At 57.9% G+C, this 27,015-nt stretch overlaps 1 protein-coding gene across 2 annotated transcripts in view; it reads left to right on the top strand.

Annotated features, from left to right (window-relative positions):
- The window catches only part of PAX7 (paired box 7), a gene marked incomplete at both ends in the record, with an annotated part of 94,699 nt that overhangs the window by 50,546 nt on the left and 17,138 nt on the right, over nucleotides 1–27,015 (top strand). For both annotated transcript variants that reach the window (XM_079778248.1, XM_079778247.1), the window contains 3 exons: nucleotides 551–750; nucleotides 7,498–7,663; nucleotides 8,801–9,003. In XM_079778248.1, coding sequence (XP_079634374.1) covers nucleotides 551–750; nucleotides 7,498–7,663; nucleotides 8,801–9,003 — 569 coding nt within the window. The remainder of the gene's footprint in view (nucleotides 1–550; nucleotides 751–7,497; nucleotides 7,664–8,800; nucleotides 9,004–27,015) is intronic.

The raw sequence follows: 27,015 nt of genomic DNA, 5'->3' as shown, positions 1-27,015 counted from the left end.
AATACTAAACCATCAACAAGTATAAAGAAGAAGAACAAAAGTCCCGTCACCCGGAGGCTAACATCCGTTCATCTTGGGCTGTGGTGTTCTATCCATACCGTGGCATCCACGTGCTTCCGAAAAGCGGGGTTGGTCTTTGCAGGCTGGTATGTACCTGGCCTTTTTCGTAACGTCGGGATTATTCAGGTGTAGTTCATATGCCATTAAATTACCTCCTTTTCGGAGAATGTAGTTCTAGAAACGCTGACAAGTGTTTTTCGTCATGAAACCACCCCCTGACTCCTGTGTCACGACATCCTTCCCGTCCGTGGACATAACCTAAATGGCCCACTGCCGGGGAGTCTCTTCTTTAAGGGGTGATTGTGCCATGAAGTGTTTAACCGGTCCCCCAGGGCTGGGCATGGGGGTTGCTCCCACTCTTCCTTCTGATAAACAATGCCCGGTGCTCCAGAGGGGTGCTCCCTCCGTGCAGCGATGGGCTGGAAGGTGGGCCCAGAGCACCCCTCCGTCTCACCAGGCCGCCCTCTCCCTCCCTCTCGCCTGGCTGCAGGGAACCGGCTGGACGAGGGCTCAGACGTGGAGTCGGAGCCGGACCTCCCTCTGAAGCGCAAGCAGCGCCGCAGTCGGACCACGTTCACGGCCGAGCAGCTGGAGGAGCTGGAGAAGGCCTTCGAGAGGACGCACTACCCGGACATCTACACCCGCGAGGAGCTGGCACAGAGGACCAAGCTGACCGAGGCGCGCGTCCAGGTGAGGAGGCGTCTCGGGGGTTGGCACTGCGGCCCTAACCCAGAGACTGGAATTAAGGCAGGGGGGTGGCCAGGGTCTGAGGGTTCACTGGGCCCCCGGGGAGTTCTGCTGCAAGTGGTCTGAGGACTGTGTAGACAAATAATGCCGCCAGCAATCGATGCAGGGGAAGTGGCAGCGAGCGTTGGTTGACTGACTGACTGACTGACCGACTGGAGGGGGAAGCCAGGAGCTGCAGCGAGGCCTGCTGACATCTCTCCAGGCAACAAGTACTTTAAAGAAAAGGTGAGAGGAGGGATGGAGGGAGAGATGCAGAGGAAGAGAAGAGGTCAAGGGAGGGAGAAAGAAAAAGGGAAAGAGAGAAAAGAAGGAAGAGAGGGTGGGAAAGAGGGAGGGAGGGAAGGAGGGAGGGAGGGAGGGAGGGAGGAAGGAAGGAAGGAAGGAAGGAAGAAAGGAAAAAAGGAAGGAAGGGAAGAAGGAAGGAAGGGAAGAAGGAAGGAAGGGAAGTATTTCAGCCAGAAGAGAGGCTCAGAGAACAAAAATCTCCAAATCTCTGATGAGGGGAGAACGTAGTTTGGAGGAAAGTTTCTGAACAGGCCTAGCTTCCGAAGATGGGTAATGAGGTCCCCATTATGGGAAGCATGCAAGCAGACTGGGCAGGCATGGTGGGTTCCTGGTGCATTAGAAACATCAGAAGAGGGTGGCCAGACCTTGAACACCCCCTTCACGCCCTCAAGTGTCAGGTCCCTAACCAGCAGGGGTGGAGGAGGGCGAGTGCAGAAAGAGCAGAGCCTGCTGGGGTCGGGGCTTGCCTCTGAGTGCAGAGAGGGTGTCCGTCCGCTGGGGAGGGCTCAGGCTGGGTGGTGGAGGAGGATGTCATGACAGACAGCTCCCGTGGGACCCATTCCTGGCCTGTCTTCTCCCTGAACGGGGGGCACAGTTCGGCAGAGGGGTCACCCCAAACTGCTCCCCGGGGGCACTTCCATCCGAGGCCAACTAGCCTTTGTTGGGCACCCACCTTGTGCCAGTCACAGGGCTTGGGCTTGTCGTGCATGACCTGGTGGAACCTCTGACCCCCTTGTCAGTGTTGGCATGGTCACCCCCAAGCTGTGGGTACAGGAGCTGAGGGTGGGAGACGTGGCATGCCCAGAGGCACAGAGTTGGATTGGGGCCCCCAGAGACCAGGTTCTTACCGTCCAGGAAGTAGAAACTGACTCAGAGTTGCAATCTGAAAGCAATAGGGAAAGTCCTAGAAGCAAAGTGGCATTTAAGCACTCCAGGAACCAGTGTACCTCCCTCCACCCTCCCCACCCCCACTCCTGGAGTGGGGGGCCTTGTCTGCCTTTGAGAGAGACCCAAGGGGCAGGGGCAGGCGGCGGCAGCCAGCTCATCTCATCGCCTCCCCTCCTATCCGGGTGATACCCGAGCCTGCCCCCGCCGGCCTCCCCCCTCCCTCTGATCCTCCTGCAGCTGTTCTCGGGGCACATTCCTGGGTGCTTTCTCATCCCCACGTCTGGGGCCACGGCTGCTTCCCACCACCTTGAAGCCTGGCCGCTGCTTGTAAAATTTCCTGGCTGTCAGGGCAGCTTTTATTGGCCCAGGGGACCCAGAAACAGGTGTCACTCAAGGTCCAGGGAGGGAGGGGGCTGGGAAGAGGGGGAACAGACAAACCCAGAGTGAGGGGCCCAGGCAGACATCCTCCACATGCCGACTCCCCTATCAGACTCTGGGCTCCCCCTGGGCAGGGCGGGGTCTCCCCCTCAGACTGTGAGCTCCCAGCCTGAGAGCTTTCCCTGCAGAGGGCAGAACAAGAAATGCTAAAAAAAAAAAAAAAAAAAAAGAATGAACAAAGGGTAACAAAAAATAAATAAATAGAAGTGGAGACAGGAACGATGGGACATTTGGCCTGGAGAAGGGGAGACTTGGAGGACATGGCTGCTCTGAGAGGCCCGGGGTAGGACCAGGCCGGCAGGGGAATGTCCGAGTCCCATGTGAAGGTCGGCAGAAAGGAGAGCACAGGACTGGGAGCCACAGGTCTAGGTTCCCCGGGGTTCCTGCCTCTGACCAGCGGCAGCGCCTTTAACAAGTCAGTTTCCTTTCCTGAGACTTGATTTTCCATCCGTAAATAAAGGAATCTAACTAACTGGTCATAAGGCCCCTTAACGTTCTAGGATCCTGACCGACCACCAGGGCTGCCTGTGAGGTGATGCGATCCCCGTTACTGAAGCATTCAGGCAGCAGTGCCACATTCCGTCTCTCAGAGCCCCTGGGGAGGGCTTCTGCCGTGGGTAGTGTGGCGAGGGCCTCGAAGCCACCTGAGCACGGCTTAGGTTTATGGCTCTAGATAGACTTTAGGGGTCTCGGCGTCTGATTCTAAGAGTCTATGGTTCAGGGATTTTGCAATCTTATGCCATTTTTTAACTTCAATTTTCTTTTTCAATTACAGTTTACACTCAATATTATTTTGTATTAGTTTCAAGTGTACAGCATAGTGCTTGGACAGTCATATACTTTACAAAGAATTTTCCCATATTTTCAGTACCCACCTGGCACCATACATAGTTATGACGATCCCCGTGACGAGTAGCCCATCGTGCGACATCGCACGCAGTAGGCCGCTCGCCACTTCCGTGGGAGCCAGTGGGAACCGCAGCATGCCGCTGGGAGTGTGCTGCTTCCATGGGGGCCGGGAGGGACCCACGCCGATTCCACGGGAGCCGGGAGGGGCCCACGCCAATTCCACGGGAGCCGAGAGGGACCCACGCCAATTCCACGGGAGGTGGGAGGGACCCACGCCGATTCCACGGGAGCCGGGAGGGACCCACGCCGATTCCACGGGAGCCGGGAGGGACCCACGCCAATTCCACGGGAGCCGGGAGGGACCCATGCCAATTCCACGGGAGCCGGGAGGGACCCACGCCAATTCCACAGGAGGTGGGAGGGACCCACGCCAATTCCACGGGAGGTGGGAGGGACCCACACCAATTCCACAGGAGGTGGGAGGGACCCACGCCAATTCCACAGGAGGTGGGAGGGGCCCGTGCTGCTTCCGCGGGAGGTGGGAGGGACCCACGCCAATTCCACGGGAGGTGGGAGGGACCCACGCCAATTCCACAGGAGGTGGGAGGGGCCCGTGCTGCTTCCGCGGGAGGCGAGCCCACCATCTCCTCTCCGGGCCTGCGCTCGGCTGCAGAGGCTGCAGGCCAGCGCCCCTGTCCCTGTCCGTGTCCGCTCCGGCTCCGGGGGGACCGGCCCGAGCTGGGTGTGGCAACGAAGCAAGCATTCCGCCAGGCCACTCATGCTGCCCGCTCTCAGCGGCTGCACCCCCCCTCCCCCTCCGGGACTGGGGGACTCTGGCGGGGCTGAGAGGACTGGGCGCCGCCATCTTGTGGCTATGGGCGCCGCCATCTTTGTGATGGAGTGATAGTTAATTTGCATAGTACCCTTTTATTAGATAGGATTATGGACTCTATTCCCTATGCTGAACTTTACATCCCCGTGACTATTTTGTAACTACCCATTTGTATTTCTTAATCCCTTCACCTTTTTCACCCAGTTCCCCACCCCCTCCCTTTGGCAACCAGCTTTCATGCCATCTTCCCTCAGTGCCCTGGGAGATGGGTGGGATAGTGGAGTGGTTGAGTTGTCTCAGAGACAGAGGACTCGAGTGTGAATTCCAGCGCCATCAATTACTCCCTTTGCTCTCAGTTTCCTCATCTGCAAAGTGGAGATGAAGTAGTAGGGTCAGGATTAAATGATGACATGGAAACACACACACACACACACACACACACACACACACACACACACACACACTCTTAGAAAGTGGCCAGCACACGAAAGTGCCATAAGTGGGGGGTCATTATGATTAAAACTCTACCTATTCTTGGTGGTCCCAATTCTGGCCACTCTTGGAACTCCAGCTTCATTCACCTGGCACTCATTTATTGAGCACCTACTATGTGCCAGACACTGGTCTAGGCACTGGGGATTCAGCAGACAGAAATCGCTGCTGTCATGGAGCTGGTACTCGAATAAACAAGTCAGCAGGTAAACCTGTGTAACCGGGATTGTAACTCAAGTGTGCTACCCCCCTCTGGCTCCCCTCCAGCCCTGCCTCTGAAGCCCACAGGGTGTTATATGGCACCCCTGATGCCTGGTGGAGACTCCCCTGTCTCGGCCACTGTGAAGGAGGGTGGTGGGGGGAAAGGGTGCCAGGCAGGAGGACCCATGCCGGGGGCCAGAAACCTCCTCTGGAGGAATCTTCATTTTTAAACAGCTGGAGGCTGACCCCACCCTTGCACACATCTTCCTTGGAGGCAAACAAATCTATTGTGTCCTGTTGCCAAGATCCCTGAGCCTGGGTTTCCTCTAGACACGGAGGCCACCCTGAACTGAATCCCATTTGGAGGGTCTAGAGCAGTGGTTCTCAACCTTTCTAATGCCGTGACCCTTTAATACAGCTCCTCATGTTGTGGTGACCCCCAACCATAAAATTATTTTCGTTGCTACTTCATAACTGTAATTTTGCTACTGTTAATGAATCGTAATGTAAATATCTGTGTTTTCCGATGGTCTTAGGCTCTTCAGCAGCGGCTCTCAACCTGTGGGTCGCGACCCACAGGTTGAGAACCCCTAGCAGGGTCGCCTAAGATATTTACATTACGATTCATAACAGTAGCAAAATTACAGTTATGAAGTAGCAACGAAAATAATTTTATGGTTGGGCGTCACCACAACATGAGGAACTGTATTAAAGGGTCGCGGCATTAGGAAGGTTGAGAACCACTGGAGAGGGACTCGCTAATTAGCAACTTAAACCAAATCTTTTCACAACACTCGATCCCAGGTCTAATGCACTTCCATGCCAGGCACGATGCTCAACACTTGACATACGTTATCTTTACCCTCCTCACCATAATCCTGGGAGGGAGGGAGGGAGGGAGGGTTAGTCCCCCCAGTTGGCAGGTGAGAAGTCTGAGCTTTAGCTCAGACCAGAAACTTCCTGAAGACACACTTCATAGGCAACTGTGCTAGGACTCGAACCCAAGTCTGCCCATCACGTTCTTTTCGTCTGTGCTGCATCGAGAAAGGGGCCAGATGAAATATTCAACTCAGGAAACAGGATGCCCCGGGGAGCCCTCGGTGCCCCGGGGAGAGGGGAGAAGTCGGGACTTCGGTTTTATTTGGGTGCCAGTTTTCACTCCCGACGTAGCGGCCCCGACTCCTTTCTCTGTGAATCCTGTACTGGGGAGAGCCGGCTGCTCTGTTCACCAGCTTAGAAAGCTGAACCCCGTTTCTCCCCTGGGAGAAAAGACAAGCGGTACCAGGGTCACATAAGACCCCTCCATCCAGCTGGCATATCAGCAGGTGTGGACTGGAGGTTAGGGGGTCTTCAGTGATCCTATGCCAGGGAAGGTTGGGGCCCTCACCCCGCAAGAGAGGCTGGCTCCCCATTGAGCCTTGTGGCCCCAGCCCTGGCAAAGTCCTCTCTTCCTTCCCTTGTTCGTTCGTTCTCTCATTCATTCATTCATTCATTCATTCATTCAACAAGTATTGGGTGAGCACCTATGGAGCAGTGAGCAGTGAGCAAGGGAGGCAGGGCCTCTGCCCACAGAACCTGGCGCCCGAGGAACAGAGAGAAGCCTCGGGAAAAACCCCGCAGTAAACAGGATAACTGTGAGGAAGCGCACGTGAGGCCTCCGAGAAAAGGCGGCACCTGCTTGAACTTCTCTTCCAGGCACGGTTAAGGGATTGGAGTCGGAGGGGACGATTCAGCTGAGCCTGCAGGCCGAGGAATCCGTTGCAGGAGGAGTGTTCCAGTGAGAGGGAACCGCCTGTGCCAAGCTTAAAGGCAGAGATGAGCCCCGTTAGAGCAGCCCCCGTTTGGCATACTCATTCTCTGGCCTGGCCCAGGTCTTGTTGCGCAAATTCGGATAAGTGGGTTCTGGAAAGTCAGGCTGATTGAAGTTGGAACCTTAGGTCCACCTGTGTGGTCTTGGCAAGTTATTTGACCCCTGTGAGCCTCCGTTTTCCCGTCTGTGAAATGGGAATAGGAGGACATGACTCGTGGTTCCGTGCACGGACAGGCCTGTGCAGTGCCAGCACAGGGCGTGGAGGAAAGGGAGTCGCAAAGATGTTCACAAACCCCCGTGACTGTGGGAGGTGGTTTCCCCAGTCAAGGGGCCTGTGCTGGAGAAGCAAAGCGGGGCCTCAGGCTCCGGACAGAGAACTGGTTTTCACACCCGAGTCTGGCAGGCAGGTCTCGCCCTGGATTCTGGTGGGTTCTGGGTGCATGGCTTCCCCATTGGGGGCTTCCTGGAGGAGGTGGGAGGTGGGTGTGTGGGAGCAAGGACAGTCTACTACTGCCATCCCTCTGGGCAGGAGCAGCTGCCAGGGAAAGAGCACTGTACCCAGAGTCACATAGCCTGTCACGTGGGCAAGCCCTCACTCTCTCTGGGTCTCAGTTTGCTCATCTGTAAAATGGGGGTAATGATCATAAGCCCCTCCGGGAGGTCATGAGGACAGAACGGGACCGTGCCTATGACAGCTCTCTGCAAACTGTCCCCGCACAGGAAGGTGGGGATGTCCTCCTGGGGGAGGATGCTGCCTGGACGGAGGGTGATGGCGGGGGCCGGGGGGGGGGGGTAGATGTCCAGGGGCGGGGGGCGGGGGGCTTGTCCTAGCTGAGTCTCAGCTCTCCGCCAGGAGCCAGGCTGAGGACTCCCTTCTCCACTCTCGACCCCACAGGTCTGGTTCAGTAACCGCCGCGCGCGTTGGCGTAAGCAGGCAGGAGCCAATCAGCTGGCAGCGTTCAACCACCTTCTGCCCGGGGGCTTTCCGCCCACCGGCATGCCCACCCTGCCCCCCTACCAGCTGCCGGATTCCACCTACCCCACCACCACCATTTCCCAAGGTGAGTGCCCGAGCCCGTCCTGGCATCTTAGGCATGCCCTTTGCCCCTCTCTCCTCCGCCCACCGGCTCCTTCCTTAACAAAGAAGGAATAACAAGGGTTGTATGTTTATGACCATTTGTCAGCTTCCACGGGGACAGGCTATTAAGACAAAAAGGTGAGGTCCTGCCCTTGAACTTCTTGGCTCTGCCACAGAGCATCCAGGTGAGGATTAACAAGGTCACCTCCAGGTCCACATGGAGAGCAGAGCTTCTCAAACTGTTCAGTCACAGGAATCTCCTGGGTCTTATTAAGATGCAGACGAGAAGGTGAGCTTTGCAGGCGGAGAAAGGTTCCTCTCTTCCCTCCTTGGATCCTGTCTCCGCTTCTGCCCTCCCCCTGCCCCCCACCCCCACCCCCAGCACACAGTAGGAATCCCACTACCTGACATCTGCCCTGGTGACCTCCTCTTAAAGGGCTGGTAGGCTGGAGCTCTGAAGGCTGAGGAGAGAAGCAGGGAAACTTCTCAGGTTCTTGATGAGAAACCAAACCTTTGCCAAGGATGATGGTCCCGTCCCCTGGAAGGCTGCACGGAAGGGGCCCTGACAGAGCGGAATTGCAGCCGAGCAGCTAGGAACAGATACCAGCAGGGCAAACCTTGACCACACCGCTCACTAGCCTGTCACCTCGCACACGTGCCCCAGCCCCACCGAACCTCGGTTTCTTCATCTATAACATGGGATCCATAGTCTTGCTTCATACCCTTCGTATTTGTAAAAGCACCTGGCAGGTGGTTGCTACTGGAAAAATGCTATCAGGACGTGCTGGGAGAGATTAACGGAGGTCTGACTCAGTCCAGACGAGTTACTGAGCGAGCACCCAATGTGTGCCAGGCGCTGGGCAGCAGGGCCGGTGCAGTCGCCTAGAGGTGGCCTGGCAAGTTGGTTGGCTGTCTGTGCAGACTTGGCCAGTCCCTAGTGCCCCGCCCAGAAGCCAGCTTGTCCCCTCTCAAGAGAAGATGGTGCCTTCCCTCCACTGGATGGGCACTGGGAGGAGGAGGCTGATAGCTCGCTTTCCAAACAGGAGGCTCTTTCCCTCCCTGAGGGGCCCCTCTTCAAGGTGGGGCCACTTGTTCAGCCCTCTCCTGGGTCTCTCCACAGATGGGGGCAGCACCGTGCACCGGCCCCAGCCCCTCCCACCGTCCACCATGCACCAGGGGGGGCTGGCGGTGGCCGCTGCGGCCGCGGACACCAGCTCCGCCTATGGAGCCCGCCACAGCTTCTCCAGCTACTCCGACAGCTTCATGAACGCAGCGGCGCCCTCCAACCACATGAACCCCGTCAGCAACGGCCTGTCTCCTCAGGTAGGCGGCCTCGCTCCTCTGCCCAAGGCCCCATGGCCAGATGCCCACCAGCCCAGCCTTCGAGGGCTCTGGCTGACACAGGCGGGCTCTCCTTGGGCAGAAAGTTCGTGCTCCGTCACCTTGGGTTTGTCTTCTCAAGCCGCAGGCCTGGGTGACCCAGCGGGTGGACGCACAGAAGGGGTTTGCATAACAAGTTTCCATACTTCTTGTTCCTCTCCCCCCCCCACACCCCCCCAAAACAAACCAATATTGTGTTATAGACTTGCTCCTGGCCCCAGACCACCCAGAGCTTGTGAGACTGGCCCACCACCCACCTCGTGGCTGTTCAGTCCATAAAAGTCGGGCCTTTTCAGCCAGTGCCTTGGTGGGAGCCTTGCACAGTTCCTGTGGGACTTGACTGTGCTTGGGGCTTGTTCTAGAATGAGGAGTCCTTCCTGGATTCCGTCCTGTGCTCCATCTCCCGCCTTTCACAGGAGTGGCCTTCGAATGAAAGGCAGGACCATGTCCTGTTGGTGGAGAGAACGTGGCTGGGGTGCTGCATGGCACCCTACTCCCATTGGGTCTTGGAACTCTGTTCACTCGCGTGTGATTGGTTGCTGGTTAAGTCTCTCATTGCCTGGTGGTGCTGTGAGAAGTCGTGGGACCGACTTTCAATGCCGAGGCTGATGGTGGTTAGCGGTGGGCTTGGGGAACAGGGCTCGGTGATGCTGGGAGTTCTAGTGAGTTTGAGGAACTGGTGAGTTCCTTCTTGTAGCCACAGCAGGCTCTCAGGTAGATGTGCACCGGGGAAGGGATTACATCCAAGACGGGTTTTGCCCTCCCCGCTTCTGGGACACCTCCCTCTGGTCTGATACAAACTTACCTGAACAGCTGTAGTGCGATAGGAGGGGGAAGACTTGGAGGGGTTGAACCCAGCTCCGCTGCCCAGGTGTCAGGCAAGGTAGCATCCTTGAGCCTCAGCTCATCCCTAGTAAACAGCAGAGTGTCACTAACCCAAGAAAGATGTTCTCCACACTCACGTGCTAACATGTCAGAGCACCTAGCACAGGGCCTGGCACAAAATAGGGCGAAGGAAGCATTAGTTCTCTTTCCCATCCACCCCCCACCCCCCTGCCATTGCCAAGATAATGTAATTAATATAGAAACTGTTGCCTGAAATAAAAGGGGGCCAAAGGGGAGGTCGGCTACAACCCCAGCCCACCGGCCACATCTATCCAGCTACCTGCTTTTGTAAATAAAGTTTTATTAGCACACAGCCCTTCCCACTGATCTAAAACACTCCCAAGAATGTTAATTCTCTGCATGTTTTTCATTCATTCCTATTTGCCTCTATTTATGTGTGTCATTCAGGGCTAATGGCATTTTAGTTCCATCATGTACTTGTGGGTAAGTTCCCTCCTCCTCTCTATGCCTTGATTTTCTCATCCACAAAATGGGGATGATTCAGCACCTACCTCATAGGGTCCCTGAGGGTTAAGTGAGACCATCTGTGTAAAGCCCTTAGCCCAGGTCCAGGCAGAGTTGAGTGCCAGGTAAACATGCAGCTGAACGCAGAGCTCCAAGTCCCTGGGGACCCACATGGCAGGGGGTGATGCAGACCAGTGGAACCCAACGGAGCTTCTTTGGGATTCAAGGCCATGACCTCCGTCTCATTAGGGCCCAGGACTGACTGGCCCAGCTCGCCTTCCAGAGTCAGGAGATAGACACAGCAGGATCCCCGAGCTGGTGGGGGAGGATGCTGCGGAGACGCGAGGCATCCACCGAGAATGTGGTCCTGGCCTGGCCTCCAACCAGACAAGTCGGAGGAGCATCGCTTGGGAATCGGAGGAGGGCCATTGAGAGGACGTGGCCAGCCATCTCGCTTGACAGATGGAGGGCCCAGGACACATTGGCAGGACCAGGGCTGAGTTCAGGGCACCTGGCTCCCTGACCACTGCTCTTCCCAGCCACTGGTCTCGGTGTGGGCTGAGGTTTACCCCCCAAGCAGCACTTTTGCCACAGGGCAGAGGAGAGACTGGGAGACCAGGGCCCTTGCAGCGTGGTTCAGCAGGGGGTTCAACCGTGAGGATGCTGCATGCACTGTTTGGGCTCAGAAAGGAACCTCAGGGAGGGAGGGAAGAGGAGAAACTGACCCACCCATGTGAGCAGCCAGATCCAGCCCAACCCTGGCAGCTCGCTCCCCGCTCCGGGGGCGGAGAGGCTGGAGGCATGATGGATTGGGCGAACTTCGGACACTCGCCCAGAGGTTCCCACCAAAGGTGTGAAGACAGATGGAGGGTCTGACAGGGGCAGAGGGGACCAGGAGGTGAACAGCTGCTGGAGGGAGAGGGGGCTGCGCGCAGGGCGGGCCGGGGGCAGGCTGTGTGTGCTTCTGTGCGCTGACCCTCCGGGGTTAAGCTGCGAACACTTCCTGAAGGAAGGGGGCGGCAGGGGGGTGCTTGGGTCTCGTACAAAAGTTCCGGCATTTCTGCGCTCCGCGGCCGGCACGCCCCTCCTCCATCTGAGCAGCCGGCTGACATCGGCACACATCTCTGTGGTTTGGGGAGGAGGAGGAGGGGTTCTCCACCTCCCATGTCCGGTCTCCCCAACAGGAGGAGCCCACCTGGGAGAGAAGGAGATGATGGGCCCCGCTGGGGCGGGGCTTCCGCCTGGGCTGTGGGCTGGCACAGGCGCCCTCACCCAGGATGGCAGGCCCCTGCCACTGCTGCCCAGGTGGCCTTGGCCCGAGGGGATTGCGCTGGGGGGTGAAGTTGGGGCTCTGCTGAGGACCTGCTCGTCACACTGGCTGGCTCACTGCTGCCTGGGGAAGATGCACCCCTCCTGGGGTGCACCCCATCTTTGTCCCAGACCCAGCTCTGGAAGCAGGTGCTGGGCGCCTTGGGGACTCCACAGAGAGACTGCCCAGCAGAACTCCCCCAAAAGCCACTTACTCATCTCAGCTCTGCCTGGCCCCGGACTCCGAGTGTTTGCGAGGTGCCAGGCACTGTTCTAGGCATCGGCCAGGGAGCAGGAGGGAGGCAGGCCCTGCCCCTGCCCCTGCCCCTGCCCCTATGGAGCTGGCAGTGTCATAGGGCAGGCAGACAGTGAACATCCTGAAACAGCAAGTCACGCATTACGTGTCGTGCCGAAATGGACCAGGACAGCTAGACTTTCTGAGCCCCTGTGACCCAGACCCTGCTCAGAGCGTTTCCTGTCTCCTAATCTACTTCAGGGACAGAACCGGGACCCAGCCCTCGCCTCTAGAGCCTGAGCTCCTGGCCGCTCACACTCCTGCCTCAGAAGTGCCCACACTCGCTGTCTCTTTTGGAGACTGGTTGGCAGCAAGAGGAAACCATCTCGGGAAGCTGGTACCTTCAGCTCAGGGGAGGGGAAAGCTCATTCAACCCATGTCACGGATGAGAAAACTGAGGCCAGGACCGCAGGTTAGGGGATGATGGGCAGAGCTGACTCAAACAAGTAAAGCCGTCCTAGAGGCTTGGATAACCATGAGGCTTGGTCCCCTCCTGGCCCAGCCCTTAGCCACCCCCAGAGGCAGCCATATTGGATCAGGCCCTCAGCACTCCGCACGTGTTCGTCCCCAGCTTTGTGCACTGGGCCCTTCTGGAGAGGAAATCGGCCTCTCGGCTGGCTTGCTGGAGGCTGGGACTCAGAGACCCCAGCCCACTCTGTCCCCTTCAGGGTCGGCTACTTGGAAAACAAGCTAAGGCAGCTTAGGACAAAAGGAAGCTTTTGTAACCGGAATGACTTTGAATAATCTGATACCTGCAGACTCATCGCTCCACACTGGCTCATAAGCAGGGCACGCGATTAGGGGTAGTGGGCAGAGAGAGAAAGGGGACACCTAGACCTGTCCTTAGGGGTTCCCCAGTCCCTGCCGGAGGAGCTCCCGGTCTGAGAGGAGGCGAGGGGTGGGAGAGAACAACCCCTTGTCCCCAGATGCCCTAGTCTGATGGTGGAGGCACACCCCTCTCTTGGAGAGCGCCCAGTGCGATGGGGGAGGCAGGCGGCAGGCATTCATTCATAACTGCAGCACTTACCGAGCCAGGCTCCTGTGAAAAGAATCAGGCACAAAGTCTGGCCATGTCGAGGGTCACTTGGGCTGGAGACCAGGGGCCAGTGCCCAGGGTCAGGGCTTTCTCAGGGTGTGTGTGTGTGTGTGTGTGTGTGTCCGTGTCCCCATCCGCGGGAGGCTGCTGGAGTTTCCTCACCCATCCCCGCTGTTTTAGACGCAGAGTCCACCGGAGTGGGAAGTGGAAACCGAGGCCCAGAGCGGGGAGAAAATTGCCCCAAATGACACAATCACATTGTCAGTTAGTGGCCGAGCTGGGACTGCCACTCGGCCCCTGACCCCAGCCAAGGGCTCAGCCACCGCCTGGGGAAAGGGGGCGTCTCTGTCTTGCCACCACCACCCGCTTTGCTCCTTCATCATGTCCCACATTTGTGGTCCCCTCAGCTCCTCTCTGGAGCTTAACATGAAGGCACCGGTAAAAGGGATTTACATATTCATTTCCCCCAACTGAACTCATGGAAAATATCCTCGGAGTGTGCAGTTAATCACCAGGCCACAGTCACAGGAAATGAAGCCTTTTGTCTTTCCTGCCTGCGCCCGTAGTAATCCCAGTGGCAGCCAGCGTGCAGCGAACGCTTACAATGGGCCAGCCATGGACGAGGCCAAAGACGGTACCTGCGCTCGCTCATTGAATCCTGGTAGTTATCGTGACCTGCATTTTACAGACGAGGAAACTGGCGTGTCCAGAGTCACCCATTCTTCTTGCATCCATCCATCCATTTATCCATCCATCCATCCAACAAATATTCATTAAGCCCCTACCATGTGCCAGGCTCTGCAGCAGGTTCTGGAAAGGGGCAGAGCTAGGAGTCGAATGGTCCAGCTGCAGAGCCCACTACACTGTTCTGTTGGATCTGCCGGGGAGGTTGGGTTGGCAGCCACAAGGACAGAGCTCCTCCTTCCTCCTGAGGCCAGTAGAAATAAGGCTCAAGGCTCTATTTTTATTTCTTTTTCTTTAAATATATTTTATTGATTTTTTACAGAGAGGAAGAGAGAGGGATAGAGAGCTAGAAATATCGACGAGAGAGAAACATCGATCAGCTGCCTCCTGCACACCCCCTACTGGGGATGTGCCCGCAACCAAGGTACATGCCCTTGACCGGAATTGAACCTGGGACCCTTGAGTCCGCAGGCCGACGCTCTATCCACTGAGCCAAACCGGTTTCGGCTATTTTTATTTCTTGATGAATGGGGTCTCCTGAGTGCCTCTCAACAGCAGATCCCCACCGCTGCCCTCCTGGCATCATTCCAGGCCTCCAGGGGGGCCAGTCCCTGGAAGAACTTTGCCTCTAGGAAGTCATTCAAGCCCCACAGAAACCCTACACTCGGGGAAACGGGCTCAGAGAGGTTAAGTAACTTGCCGAAGACCACAGAGCAGGTGCATGGCGGCGATGGGACTCTTAAGGCAGATCTGTGTGACCCTTGACCCTCAGGCGGGATAAGATCAAGTCTGCTCCTCTAGAGAGCTGAGCTGTGCCCCTCACGCGATGAGCACAGGAAACTCCTTTGCCTCTTTCTCTTGTCACTTCCTCTTTGCGTTCCCCCCCTTTATTGGTGACACTGCGTGTATAATAAGCATTTAAAATGAGTCTTGCTGGACCAGGGACGAGGAAGGAGGAGGGAGTGGGAGATTCGTAGGCAGGAAGATGGGGAGGGGGATTGTCGGGTGTTAAATAGCCCAGAATTTTTAAAAAACTGATGCAAATCACTGGTAGGAGAGAAAATTATGTGCAATTACGTCCTGATATTGGAAGGTTTTGCCTAGCCCAGGCAACAAGATCTCATTAACAAGCAGAAAATAAGATTGAAATGGTGTGTAAAAGAGCTGAAAAATGAATTTGAATGCTGCGTTTGTCCACAATTACCCCCTCCTTCACACACATTTTATTGCAATTTTTTTATTATTCTTAATCTCTCCGTTCCTCAAAGCAGATTGGGGACATCCTGGCATTACGGGGTGTCGGGAGGAGGTGCGGAGGATTTCCTGCTCCCCTGAAAGGAGACCCTCCTCGCGCACATTTTCCAAGGTTGGGTTTTGGAGGGATCAGAATTCATTTCTCCAGCTTAGCGGGTTGTAGGAACATGGGGCTCTAACCCCAGCCCGCGCTCCTCTGGGCCCACCAGCCCTTCCCTCTCCTCCCCTCCCTGCGGCTCTCAGGGTCTCCTCTAGGCTTTCCCTTTCCTGAGAGGCCTCTCCCTCAGGCCCCTGGGGAAGGAGAAACTGCAGGGCCTTGCCAGAGAGCATCCCTGAAGGGCTGGTTCTGCCACTTCCTAAATTGCTGTGTGGCCCTGGGGCAGCTTGCTTAACCTCTCTGGGCTTCATTTTCCTCATCTGAAAATGAGAGTGGTAATCCCTACCTCTCCCGAGTACCACAAGGACTAAAGGATAGTTTGAGTAAAGTGCCTGGCACATAGTAGGTGTTCAATAAATGTGCATTCATTCTCTCCCCCCCCCTGCCCCCCAATCTATGCCCTGGCTTCCAACCCTGTCTTACTCCCAGCCTGTCTCTTTCCCCCTTCCCTTCCCTCTCTCCTTCACTCCCTTCAATTGGTTGGAAAATAACTGAGTTGGTTTCCAGTCCAGAACAGTGTGGGGTGTTCTGCTGACCCCAGTCCTGGGAGAGAGGATGCTAGGGTAGCACCCCACTCTGCAGAAAGCACAGGGAAGACTGCTCCCTCTCCCCCATTATTTGCCCCCACCTGCACCCCCGCCCAGGGCTCTGGTCCAGGATGAGCTGGGATGGAAGGACTGGCCAGCTCACATCAGAAGGACACTGGCTCTGAGTGATTTTCCCAGGATGAGGGAAAAGCGAACTGAGTCACCCCATCTACCCACCCACCCATTTCTCACCATTTCTCACCATGACCAACCATGATGGTGTGGGGTCAGAGGTCAGCTTGTGGAAAGGGCCAAGAGTCTGTGGCCAGATATTCTTGGACCTGAAGCCAAGTGGCATTTTACAGTGTCTGCCCTCCCTAGCTGGCTTTCACCCCACTCAGTGACAGCCAGCTCCCGGGGACGCCCCCGCCCCAGCCCTGTCAGCCAGCCCCTCACTGCAGCCCTGATCAGAGCACCAACTGAGGGCCTGGGGCCTGTCCGCCCAGCTCCTCAGGCGCCCCCACACCCAGTGCCCCTTCCCCTTGACTCCTGGCAGGCCTGCTCTAGGGCTCCGAGAATTGGCCCTGGGCATCCTCCAGCCCTCCAGCCCCTGGGGGCACACATCCTGCCAAGATCCTGCTCTCACATCCAGTGCGGCCTTTGTCCACGCTTAACCTCCCTCAGTGGGAAAAGCTGAGTTATTTCCCCCTGGCGGCTCCTCGCCAAACAAAACCACCTGCTCCCGTCAATCAGAGGTCGCTGCAGCCTCCAGCCCACAGGGAGAGGCCTGGACAGAGCCTCCTCTCCCATAAAACAAACCCTGTTTATGTCTCTGCTGCTCCACCCTCCTTTCCTGAGTGGAGGGGAGCAAGGGGGTAGGGACAGAGTCGAGCCTGGGATCTGGAACTTTCCTGACTGCTGGTGAGCGGTGCGTCATGCCCATGCACAGGTCCTGCTAGGAACTGGGGGGCTGGTTTCCAGGTGACTCATTGAGGAAGAAGCAGGAGGGCCCCCTGGCCTTTTCTCCTCCTTAGAGGAGATTCTGGGAAGATGGGGTTTCTCCTCCAGATGGGATTCTGGGAAGATGGGGTTTCGAGCCCATCTCCCTGAGTCTGGACAAGAGACAGGTTGGAGACTGCCTCCGGGGCTCTGGGCCTCTTTGTTGCCCCCCACTGACACATCTGCAGCAATCTAGACTGCACCCCTTGAGAAGGTGTGGGCGGGAGCTTCGCTGCCCCTTCCTGGCCTAAACAAGCAGGGGAGGGAGACCAGGATGCTTCCATGCACCCCTTGAGGTCAGGGACCAACCACGGTCTTCAGTAGGACCACAGGTGACGCAGAGACAGCAGGTGCATGATGATTTCTTTGCTAACACACAGAACTCAGTGTCTGGCACATAGTAGGTCTCCAGCCACCGTTGGCAACCCCCAGGCATGCTGCAGGCCTGTTGACATGTAGCTGTGGTCTGTTCCCAAGAGCTCTTTGAGGCAGCTGGTCACGTAGTTGGCACGTGGATGTCATTCCATATGATTTCCTTCCAATTCGTTTATCTGGTTTCTGTTATTAACAACAGCGGAGGCCCACATAAGGAATGCACACGGCCGTCTTTGCTCTTACCAATGGGAGAATCAGATGTTGACAATTTAGTGGGATTTCTGGTCAGACGGGATGGGAAGAGCAGAGGAGTCGGAAGGAGGGAGGGCCTGGCTACTGAAGACTTCCTGGAGGAGGAGTCTCAAAGGGGAGGTAGGATTGGCTCAGGGAAAACAGGAAGGGATAGGAAGCTGGTGCAGACTAGACAGCAGCAAATAATATGGCAGATGCTTAAACAGTGTCTAATTCAGGTACGTCACGGAACCATCATACAGACCAGGGTTCGGATCCCGGGTCCGTCCTTCCTTGCTATGTGACCGCAAACAAATCACACGAGCTCTCTGAGCCTCGGTCACCCTCCCTCAGGCGCCCCCAGTTTTCTCATCTGTAAAATGGACTGATACTACTCACCTTGCAGGATGATGAGAAGTAAACGAGACTGTTTACACTTGGTACCATGCCTGGCATACCAGAAGAGCTTAATAAGTGACATTTCTTCCCTCTCTGCCTCCCCCTGCCCCGATGAGAAACTGAGTTAGGGGTGACCTGCTCGGTGTCTCTGCTTGGCCATTTTTCTCCTGGGACTGGAAGTCTGGCTCAGCGAGGCCAGGCCTGGTCACTAGTTGGAACGTTGAAAGACCTGGGTTCCCTCCTGGCTCTGCTTCTGACCCACTGGGTGACCTCCCCCTTTAGGCCTCAGTTTCCCCATCTGTGCAATTAAAGAGACGGAGGAACTGCTAGTGAGGAACCTTGTTGTTCAGAGTCTGTGATTCCTACGGGCTCTTTGTATGAGCATGTGAGTCCTCCTGTCCACACCCCCCCGCCCCCCGCCCGGGACCTCAGCCCCGCTCTGTGGAGCTTTGCATTTAGCTGTGCAGAGCTGCCTGGTTCGGTGGGAAAGAATGCAAATAGCGGCTTTGCCCTTCTTCCTGATTAATACGGGGGCTCTGGGCGAGACAGTCCCCGCAGATAGAGGGGAAGAAAATGAGGGAGATTAGCCATTAATATGGTGGGCGGACGCGGAGCCGCTCAGGCCCATCCCTGGGGTCCCCAGCAGGAGGGAGGCAGCCGGGATGCCCGGCACCTGGACCTGGGAGGCCGGGCAAGACCCAGGTAGGAGAGACGGGCTGATTTTAGGGTCCCCTAGGGCCATGCTCCACCCTGCCTCCAAAAATTTGCACCTGCTGCTTGCTCTGCAGGGGACTCCCCTCCGGCACCCCGTCATCACCCCAGTCCCGCTGCTGCTGACCCTTTTAGACTTGGCCCTTCCAAGAAGCCCTCCCTCACCCCTCAGGGTGGGCTAGCGGTGCTTGCGCTGTTCATTTACCACACTGTATCAGTACATTCGAAGCACGTGCTTCACTAGGCAAATCATAATAATAAGGGTTCTGTTTTTTGAGCACTTTTCACAGGCCAGATGCTGTGCTGTTTAACCTCCCTAACACCTCCTTTGCAATGGGGGGGGGGGGTGGCCCTCAGTTACTTCTCTCTTTCAAAGAGGGGTTCAGAGGCACCAAGCAGTTTAAATACTTTGCCTGAGTTGCTAACAAGTGGCAGAGCCTGGACTTGAACCCACCTTCCTGGCCCCATGCTGCCACTCAGTACGTGTCACGGAAGCGGTCTGTTTTCCACCTGCCGAGGACATCTCTGAGGGCCAACGGTGACTCTCGGATCTCAGGTATTCCGGTGCCTAAAACCCAGGAGAGCAGGGGCGTCGGGACGCAGGCTCCGGAACCCCTGGGCCTGGTCCCAGGCCCAGTCCCCAGCACTGTCATTCCCTCCCTGGATGATACCAAACAGGTTCCTCTCTGCCTCAGTTTCCCCCTCTGTGAAGCAGAGCTAGTAATATCTCCTATCTCAGTGCTAGTCTGAGTTGATATATGCAAAGCACCTTGGCGTCTGGCACAATGCGGGTAGCTCTTTGCAGATGGGGGCTCCCCAGGCCACACAGTGAGGGGGTGCAGGGCCAGGCCCCAGACCGCCTGTTGCGGAATGAATTTCCCCCCAGCACCTTTGAGTTCCCCTGCTCCTTCCTGCCTCCCTGTCCAGGCATCTGGCCGCCCCAACCTCAGCCAAGGGCCTCCCCGTCTCCCGACCCTCACACCAGGCCTCCTCTCTCCCCTGGCCCTCTCCCCAGCTGTGCACATTTCTCCAGCACCTCTGGGCGTGGGGCCGGGCGTTCTGAGCTGCCCTAGGGGTTCTGCTAGGACAGCTGGGGCTTCTAGGAGCATCAGCTATCCGGGCCCCTGTCCCCCTGGGCATCACTGGGGACCTTCGGAAGGTCAGGCCTGAGTGCAGTCTCGGCTGGTCACCCCACTCTGTGCCTCTGCTTCCTTCTTTGCCAGCACTTTCTATGGAGGGAGAACAGCCTCTACCCCACCCCTAGCCCAGCCAGGCCTGTCGTCCCACTTGCCTCCTCCTCCAGCCAGTCTCGCCTCCACGGCCTGCCCCTCATCCCAGGCTTTCTCTCGGCCCAGCTGATGGGAAGGTAGCCCCAGATTCTTCCCTGCACGCTGCTCCCGCTCTCTCTCGCTCTCCTTGCCCATTCCCTCCGGCCAGCGCCTGGCTGCCCCCAGCCACTTCTCTCCCTTCAGCCCCCTTGCCCCTCACCCTATTTGCAGCACCCCCTTGACACCCTCTCCTGGCTCCCATCATAAGCCTCCTACACCTCTGCAGAAGGGATCCTCTCTGCCCCCTCCCCTGGGCCCTGCCCCCTCCCCCCCCCCTCTCCTGCCTTCTTTCAAACCCTCTGTTCCTCCCTCCTTCCTTCCCTCCTCTCAGATCCAGCCCCTCCCATTCTCTTTCCCCTAATCTTTCTCTTCCACCGCTTCTCACTTCCAGATTTCCCTCACAAACACCTCTTCCTTCTTCATCTTCAGCCCCCTCGCCCCCTCGCCTTCACCCCCTTCCCGTCCTCTCTCCCATTTCTCCTTTCCCAGCAGTTCCAGTCTCTCTCGGACCTGTCCAGTTCGCTAATGCGGGCCCACAGGCTAGGCTGGCGCAGGTTCTGGGGGCCCAGCGGACCTGGGTCCGGGCAGGGGTGGGGGCGGTAGGGGGTGGAAGGGGGGATCCGGCTGGATCAGCGCGGCAGCCCCTCCCTGTGCGCCGAGCGCCGGCGCCGTGCCTTTGATCCATGGCCCGAGGCCGCCTGACAGTGGAAAATGCGGGGAGACAAAACCACTCAGTCAAAGTGATTCCCAACAACTGTCTCCCCGAGATAAGGACCCACTTGGGCTTGGCGGCCTGCTTAATTCCAGCTGCCCGGCCGGGATGGGGGCAGCAGCGAGCCGGCCACCCCCAAACGCCGAGCCCTCTGCCTGGGCTGGGCCAAACGCCGGACTCCCCCCACGGGGCCTGTGGTCGCCGGCCCTGCCTCTGCCATCTGTCCCCAGTGAACGGTGGCCCAGGGTGGCCGAGGGACAGGGCGTGCGGCTGACCCAGCAAGAGAAGCGATGGGCACGTATTTCCTTGGTGGCGCCTCGAATGAGGACTTTCTCCCCACCCCAACCCGGTCGCAGGGTCCTCTTTCCAGTGCACTCGCCGGAATATTCTCCCTCTCCCTCTCCCTCTCCTCGCCTGCTGCACCCTGTTCCTCTCTCTGGTCTCAGCTCAGAGCTCACTTCCTCCCAGAAGCTTCCCGACGTGCCAGTCTGGGTGGCCGTCCTCCCTCCCGGGGTGGCAGGGGTGCCTCTGGGTTTTAACTTCGTGGCGACTGTTCTCTCCCCCTGAAGCAGGGGGCCTGTGTTTCAGGCACGAGGCCTGGCACGCAGTGTAGGGGTGAACAAACAGCCATGGGCACGCACTGCACATGGAGCATCCACTCCATGCCCGGCCGTGGTCCCTGCCTGCCTTCCAGGACTTTCCAGTTAGTCCACAAGACAAGCAAGCAAACCAGGAGCCGGGAGCCGCCGCGGGGGGCGGGGGGGGGGGGAGGGGGCAGGGGCAGAGGAGGGGTATCTTGGCGCCCGGCACCCTCCTGCCAAGGGGAGTACCTTGGCCTGGCTGGGCTGGACGGCCTACCCGAGGTCCACCTTGGCTTTCTAACCACCGTCCCGGGTGGCTAGGCGGTCAGATTATGTACCGCGAGGCCAAAAGGGAGCCTTCGCATCCCGCCCTCATCCTCCAGGGGGCTGTTCGTGGTTGGGGGCAGAGCGGGCCATCGTGTTAGGGCGATGGCCGAGGACAGAGGTCATGGGAGGCAGATTGAGCTCAGAGTGAGGAGGGCTTTGCGCAGCGGAACTGGCCGGGCGGAAGGTGGAAAGGGCAGCCTGGTGCGTCAGTGACACGCCCTCTCGGTGTGTGTGTGTGTGTGTGTGTGTGTGTGTGTGTGTGTGTGTACATGTGCGTGCACGCACAAACAGTGTCTGGTTTGGTCAAGGCTGCTGGAGAGTGGGTTCTCTGCAGGGTAGGAGATTCCATTGAGAGTCAGTGGTTCCCAAACCTGTGCCTCAGAAGGGCGTGGGATTGCTGTTAAAGATCGAAATTCCGGCTCCGCTCCGACAGGCTGCCCCTGGAGGTCTCTTGTGGGCCTGGGGAGTCTAGATGGTAACGAGGCACCGTCTGAGCCACAGGTCTGAGGCCCGGCACCTCTGAAGCATGGATTGGGGAGCCTTCACCTTCTCACCATCGCATCCACACCTGACCCGCCTCCCACTGTTTTAGGAAGTGAGTCAGGGAGGAGTTGCTTGAATGAACTGAGATCCCCTCTCAGCAATCTTCAAGCTGGAAGCACCTGGAAAGAGTTGGCCCACGGCCTCCTTTTACAGACGGAGACCCCGCAGTCGCCTGCACCCTCCCTGCTGCCTGGCAACACTCGGGTTAGCAGGCCTTTCCGAGGCGCGGGGGGGGGGGGGGGGGTGGCAGTGGCCCCATCACTGCGGAGGGTCGGTGGGCAGCCTTACAGTCATCTCTCCGCTCCGAGTGCCACGGACAACCCCCCCTGGACACAAAGCCCTGGGAAATCTCCTCCCGCACTGAGCACCGGACGGGGGATGAGGAGACCCCCTGCCCCGCTCCTGTCCCTCCATCCTGCTGGTGTTGGGGGCCAGCAGAGAGGCGGGGGATTAAGGGCCCATGAAGGCCCTGGCAAGTGTCTTACACAGAGGGGGTGTGTCCACCCCAGGGCGGAATTTCCTGAGCGTCGCCCCAGGGGCCACCTTCCCTTCCCCACCACAGATAATGCCCTCGCCCACACTCACCCCAAAGTCCCCAGGCTCCTTGCGGACTCCAACCCCAGTCAGATCCCTCTCCCTCGCTGGGAGAAGCAGCTGTCCCAACTGGGGTCCCGCCCGCTTTGGCCCCTGAAGTGGCAGGGTTGCCGTGGCGGCATCTGTTACTGCCCACGACAGTGAGGGCATCCCTGACTCGTTCAGAATCTGGCGGTCAAGCAGGTGTTTTAGCTGCTGATCCTCACCGAGCCCCCAGGCCTGAAATCGTCACGCAGACTCAGAGAGGCAAAGCTCAAGGTCAGCAGCAAGGGACAATGTCAGGACCCCAAACTCAGGTCTCGCCTCCATGCTGGGCTGCCAGGAGAGGCAGGGACGGGACCACACCCTTCTCCTCCAGGTCTGGCTGCACTTGAACAGGTTCCCAGGGGACTCACGTGCACAGGAAAGTTTGAGGAGCACTGGCTGAAATGACCTCGACTTGCCCTCCCCACTCCCCAGCTCTCTGCACAAGCTCCCTGCAGGGACTCAGAGCGGCCCGACCCCCCAGGACAGCCGAGGGAGGAGACAGACAGCGGCCGGGGAGGGAAGCCGAAATCCCTCAGAGGCGCAGGGGAGGCGGGCTGGGGGCTCCTCCAGCTACGGTCCTGTTCTGTGCTCACGACCAGCTGGCACCCCATCGGGGTGGGCTCATTCCTGGGCCCTAAGCTCCAGGGCTGCTTCAGGAGGCGCCTCCTGCTGCAGGGACAGAGGGGCTGCCTGGCCTGAACCCCAGATGCCCTGCTCCCAGCCCTGGCCTGCAGGTGTGGCGGTGGTTGGTCCCGGGGCCCCAGGAGCCCGGGGTGAGAAGTCCTGCCCTTTTGCCAAGTGTTTCCTTTTAGTTCCAGATGCCACCGTGACAGGTGCTCCCCTGTGATTAATGTCCCCACCCCCTGGGCCTGGGACCAGCCCCTCCTCCCAGACCAGGGTTGGTGGGCGTGTGGGCAGCACAGGAATGGAACCTTCCAGAATCCCCTCCTGCCCCCCCCCCCCACCTTCCTGGACCTTCCTCTGTCTCCGGGAGCAGAGGAGAGGCCCTCCTCAAAGCCACCCTCACAGGAGCCAGCTCACTGAGTGTTCGCTCAGGTCTCTGCTCTAGGTCTCCCTCTGCGTGGCGGTGCTCATTAATAATGCCACTGCCATGGTCGGTAAGCCAGGTCAGCAAAGCGCCCGGACCTCCCTCCGGCAGAGCAGAGAGGCCACAGCCGGGGGGGGGGGGGCTGCAGGAGGCCCCTCAGCCCTGAGGACAGTCACCAGTGTGGACGTGGGACCACTTCCGCTCTGCCAGTGACTCAGCGAGGTGAACTAGACAGTCGCCCGATCATATGCAGGGCACCCAGGCTTGGCAACTTAAAGGCCCCGTGCAGAGTGGCGGGGGTGGGGACCACAGATCGTGGGGGGAAGAGCCAGACGGTTTGGGGGGCTGCTGTCAGAGTTGGGGACCATGGTTGAAGATGTGGGTTGAGTTTTGGTTATGGTTGAATTGGAGCGTTATTATCTAAGTTAAGTAATAGATTATAAAACAGATCATCTAACTCTCCAATTGGAAACAGCGGTTGCCAGCCCTGTGATCTTGAGCAAGTGACTTGAACTCTCTGTGCCTCCGTTTCCTCATCTGCGATGCCTGGATGACAGCCGTTTCAGGGGGCTGTTGTGAGGAGTAAGTGGGTTAACACGGGAAACACTCAGAATGCTGCTTGGCATGGAGTAAGCGTTGAAGAGCTGGGATCACAAGGGGGTGCATTTGGAATTGTGGGAGCACTGGCGTCATGAAGTTGGTTGTAGTGGGAGCTGGGGGCCAAGGCTGGCATTGGGGTGCATGCGGTACAGAATGGGGCAGGGCCTCCATCTGGGTTCCTTTCCATACCTTGCCCACCCCTTCCCCGTCTACCCCAAGGCAGGGCCTTCCCCGCCTGTAGCACCAGCTAGAAAGCTCTATCTCTGCCCAGATCTCTCCCGCGGCTCTCGGGGCCCCGCACTGAAAGGAGACAGCGTCTCCCCGCGCAGTCCCCAGCCTCTTGTTTGTTTGCTGCGTCAGAGCCGTGGGCACGTTTTTGCTAATTTTGTGGCTGCCTTTATCAAATGGGGATTCACAGGCGCTTTATCCCCGATAAGTGGATTAGTCGGTGTGCTAAACAAGACGCGTCCGACTCGGGGGCTGCTCCGGAGAAGGTATTTGTTTTGCAAAGAATGAGCTGCGTTCCCTGCCCTGTGCAGGTGAGGCGGCAGGGCACGGGGTAGCTGGGGGGCCCTCCGTGCCCTTCCTGGCTGGGGGAGCCCTGATTCGTGGGAACTCCAGGGAACACAGGCACAGAGTTGAGGGGAGGCTGGGTCCCAGGAGGAGGGCCCCTGGGTCCCTCTGGGAGGGGAGCGGGGAGCCCTGCATTCAGTCCCGCTACTGGGTATACGCTACCTGGTATACGTGGGCTCTTTGGAGAATGTTACCTACCTGGGCAGCAGCTTCCTCCTCCCCATCGCCACCCTTCCTCCACCTGCCCTTCCTTCCATCCTTTCCTTCCTCCTAGCCCAGTGGTCGGCAAACTCATCAGTCAACAGAGCCAAATACCAACAGTACAACGATTGAAATTCCTTTTGAGAGCCAAATTTTTTAAACTTAAACTTCTTCTAACGCCACTTCTTCAAAATAGACTCGCCCAGGCCGTGGTATTTTGTGGAAGAGCCACACTCAAGGGGCCAAAGAGCCGCATGTGCCTCGAGAGCCACGGTTTGCCGACCACTGTCCTAGCCTTTTACTTCCTTTTTTTCCTTTCTTCCTCCCTCAAACACCAACAAAGGCCTTTTGCTAAGTCCTAGGAGTCCAGACATGGGTAAGGCATGGTCCTTGCTTGTGCAGACAAAAGCACAAAAGCAAACCAACGAAGCAATAGGCCCCCAAACGAGGCACAAGAGGCGATTCGGGTTCCACCCTGGGCTTCGCAAACTTCTCTCCGAAGTCCCCCGGACAGTAAAGTGGAGTGTGTTCCCCTGAGGCCCTGGGGGTGGGGGCCACACGGACTGTCACGGAGTATCTTTAAAACGCATGCTCCTGGCCACAGTGGAGCCACATTTGTGGGTCGTAACAATGAAATAGATTGGCATCGGGGCCAGTCGGTTCTGCAGGAAGCTGCGCCCTGTTTAGCTTGTGAGTTTGCATGGCACCTGCTGTTGCAGCCTCACAGATGCTGGGACGAGGGAGGAGGCCAGGATGACTGGACGTCTACAGCGCAAGTGACCAAGAGGGTAATGGAATCATAGGCAGAGACAGGGAGGACAGGAGGACCCGGATGGGGGTGGATGCATGGAGGTCAAGGCCAAGAGGTCAGGGCAGAGATGTGGGTTTCAGAGGCCTCTCTCTACAGCGACCCAGAGATGGAAGGAAGTGTCAGGGAGAAAGGAGAGAAAGAGGCTGGGAGGGTGCTTGGTCCACCTGTCCCCCCTCCCCCGGGGGGACCCAAATGTTCTCTTTTCCCCTCACATTTTTATTTTTTTTTAATTTCTTTATTGATTAAGGTATCACATATTTGTTCTCATCCCCCCATTCCCATCCCAAACCCCTCCCCACGTATGCCTCCACCCCCGTGTTGTCCGTGACCACTGGTTAGGCTTAGATGCATAGGATCTTGAGGTCCCTGCTCTGTGCTGCAGCAGCCAGAATCGGGCTGAGGGTGAGAGGGGGAAGCCGAGACTCGACGATGGGAAGGCAAGGACGGCGCAGAGCGTCCGGGTCCCCAGCTGGTCCTTAGCAGCGCCTGTCCTCCCCGAGCCGCCTCCAGCTGAGTGTCATTTTGCTATTTATTTACATGTAATTATTGCTATGAGGTGCAGATATTAACGCTGTCAAGAGCAATTTGCTCTGACATTTTTCACTCGCTCAGTGCCCCCGCCACTCTCGACGGAGCCGAGGGCTCTCCCTGCTCCGGCTGCTGCGCACGCGGAGGCTGGGCGGGAACCACCCAGCCGGCAAGGAGTGGTGTCGGGCCAGCGTCCCCGGCTTCTCTGCAAACTCATTAGGCTTGGAAATTGAATTTGGTTCGGGAGAGGGCTGGCTGGGCCCTGCTCCACCCGCCTGGGCTGGCTCCCGGCCTCCCCGCCCTGCCTTCCTCCGAGAACGAGGGGCAGGGGCCGGGCTGGTCGGGGCAGGGGCCTGGGTCTGAGGCTGGCAGAGGGCGGCTGGTGAAGAGGATGGAGGGTCATTGTCAGAGGTGAGAGTGCACACAGCTTCAACACGGCCATGGCACAGGGTCGGGCGTGGCAGCTGGAACCCTCTCAACCCGGTTTCCTGGTCCCCCCACGAGAAGATCAGGCAGCTCTAACTGTGGGGGCATGATTGCCATTGACAGCTATACCCACCCAACAAAGAAGCCTCCCTAGGGAGCCACGTCTTAGCCAGCCCGCAGCGGATGGTGCCACGGGGGTAGGGCAGGTGCTGAGCTGGCCCCGCTGTGGGTCTTGTTAGGTAGATGCTAGAAAGAAAATTAACTTTGGAATTAGGCCTTCTGAGTTCAAATCCTAGCCCACCACTTCCTAAATAACTTGCACACGTGGGC

This window comes from Cnephaeus nilssonii (assembly GCF_951640355.1).
Source record: "Cnephaeus nilssonii genome assembly, chromosome: 7".
NCBI lineage: Eukaryota > Metazoa > Chordata > Mammalia > Chiroptera > Vespertilionidae > Cnephaeus > Cnephaeus nilssonii.
Note: the sequence above shows the minus strand (reverse complement) of the source record. Positions and strands in the feature narration are given on the sequence as shown.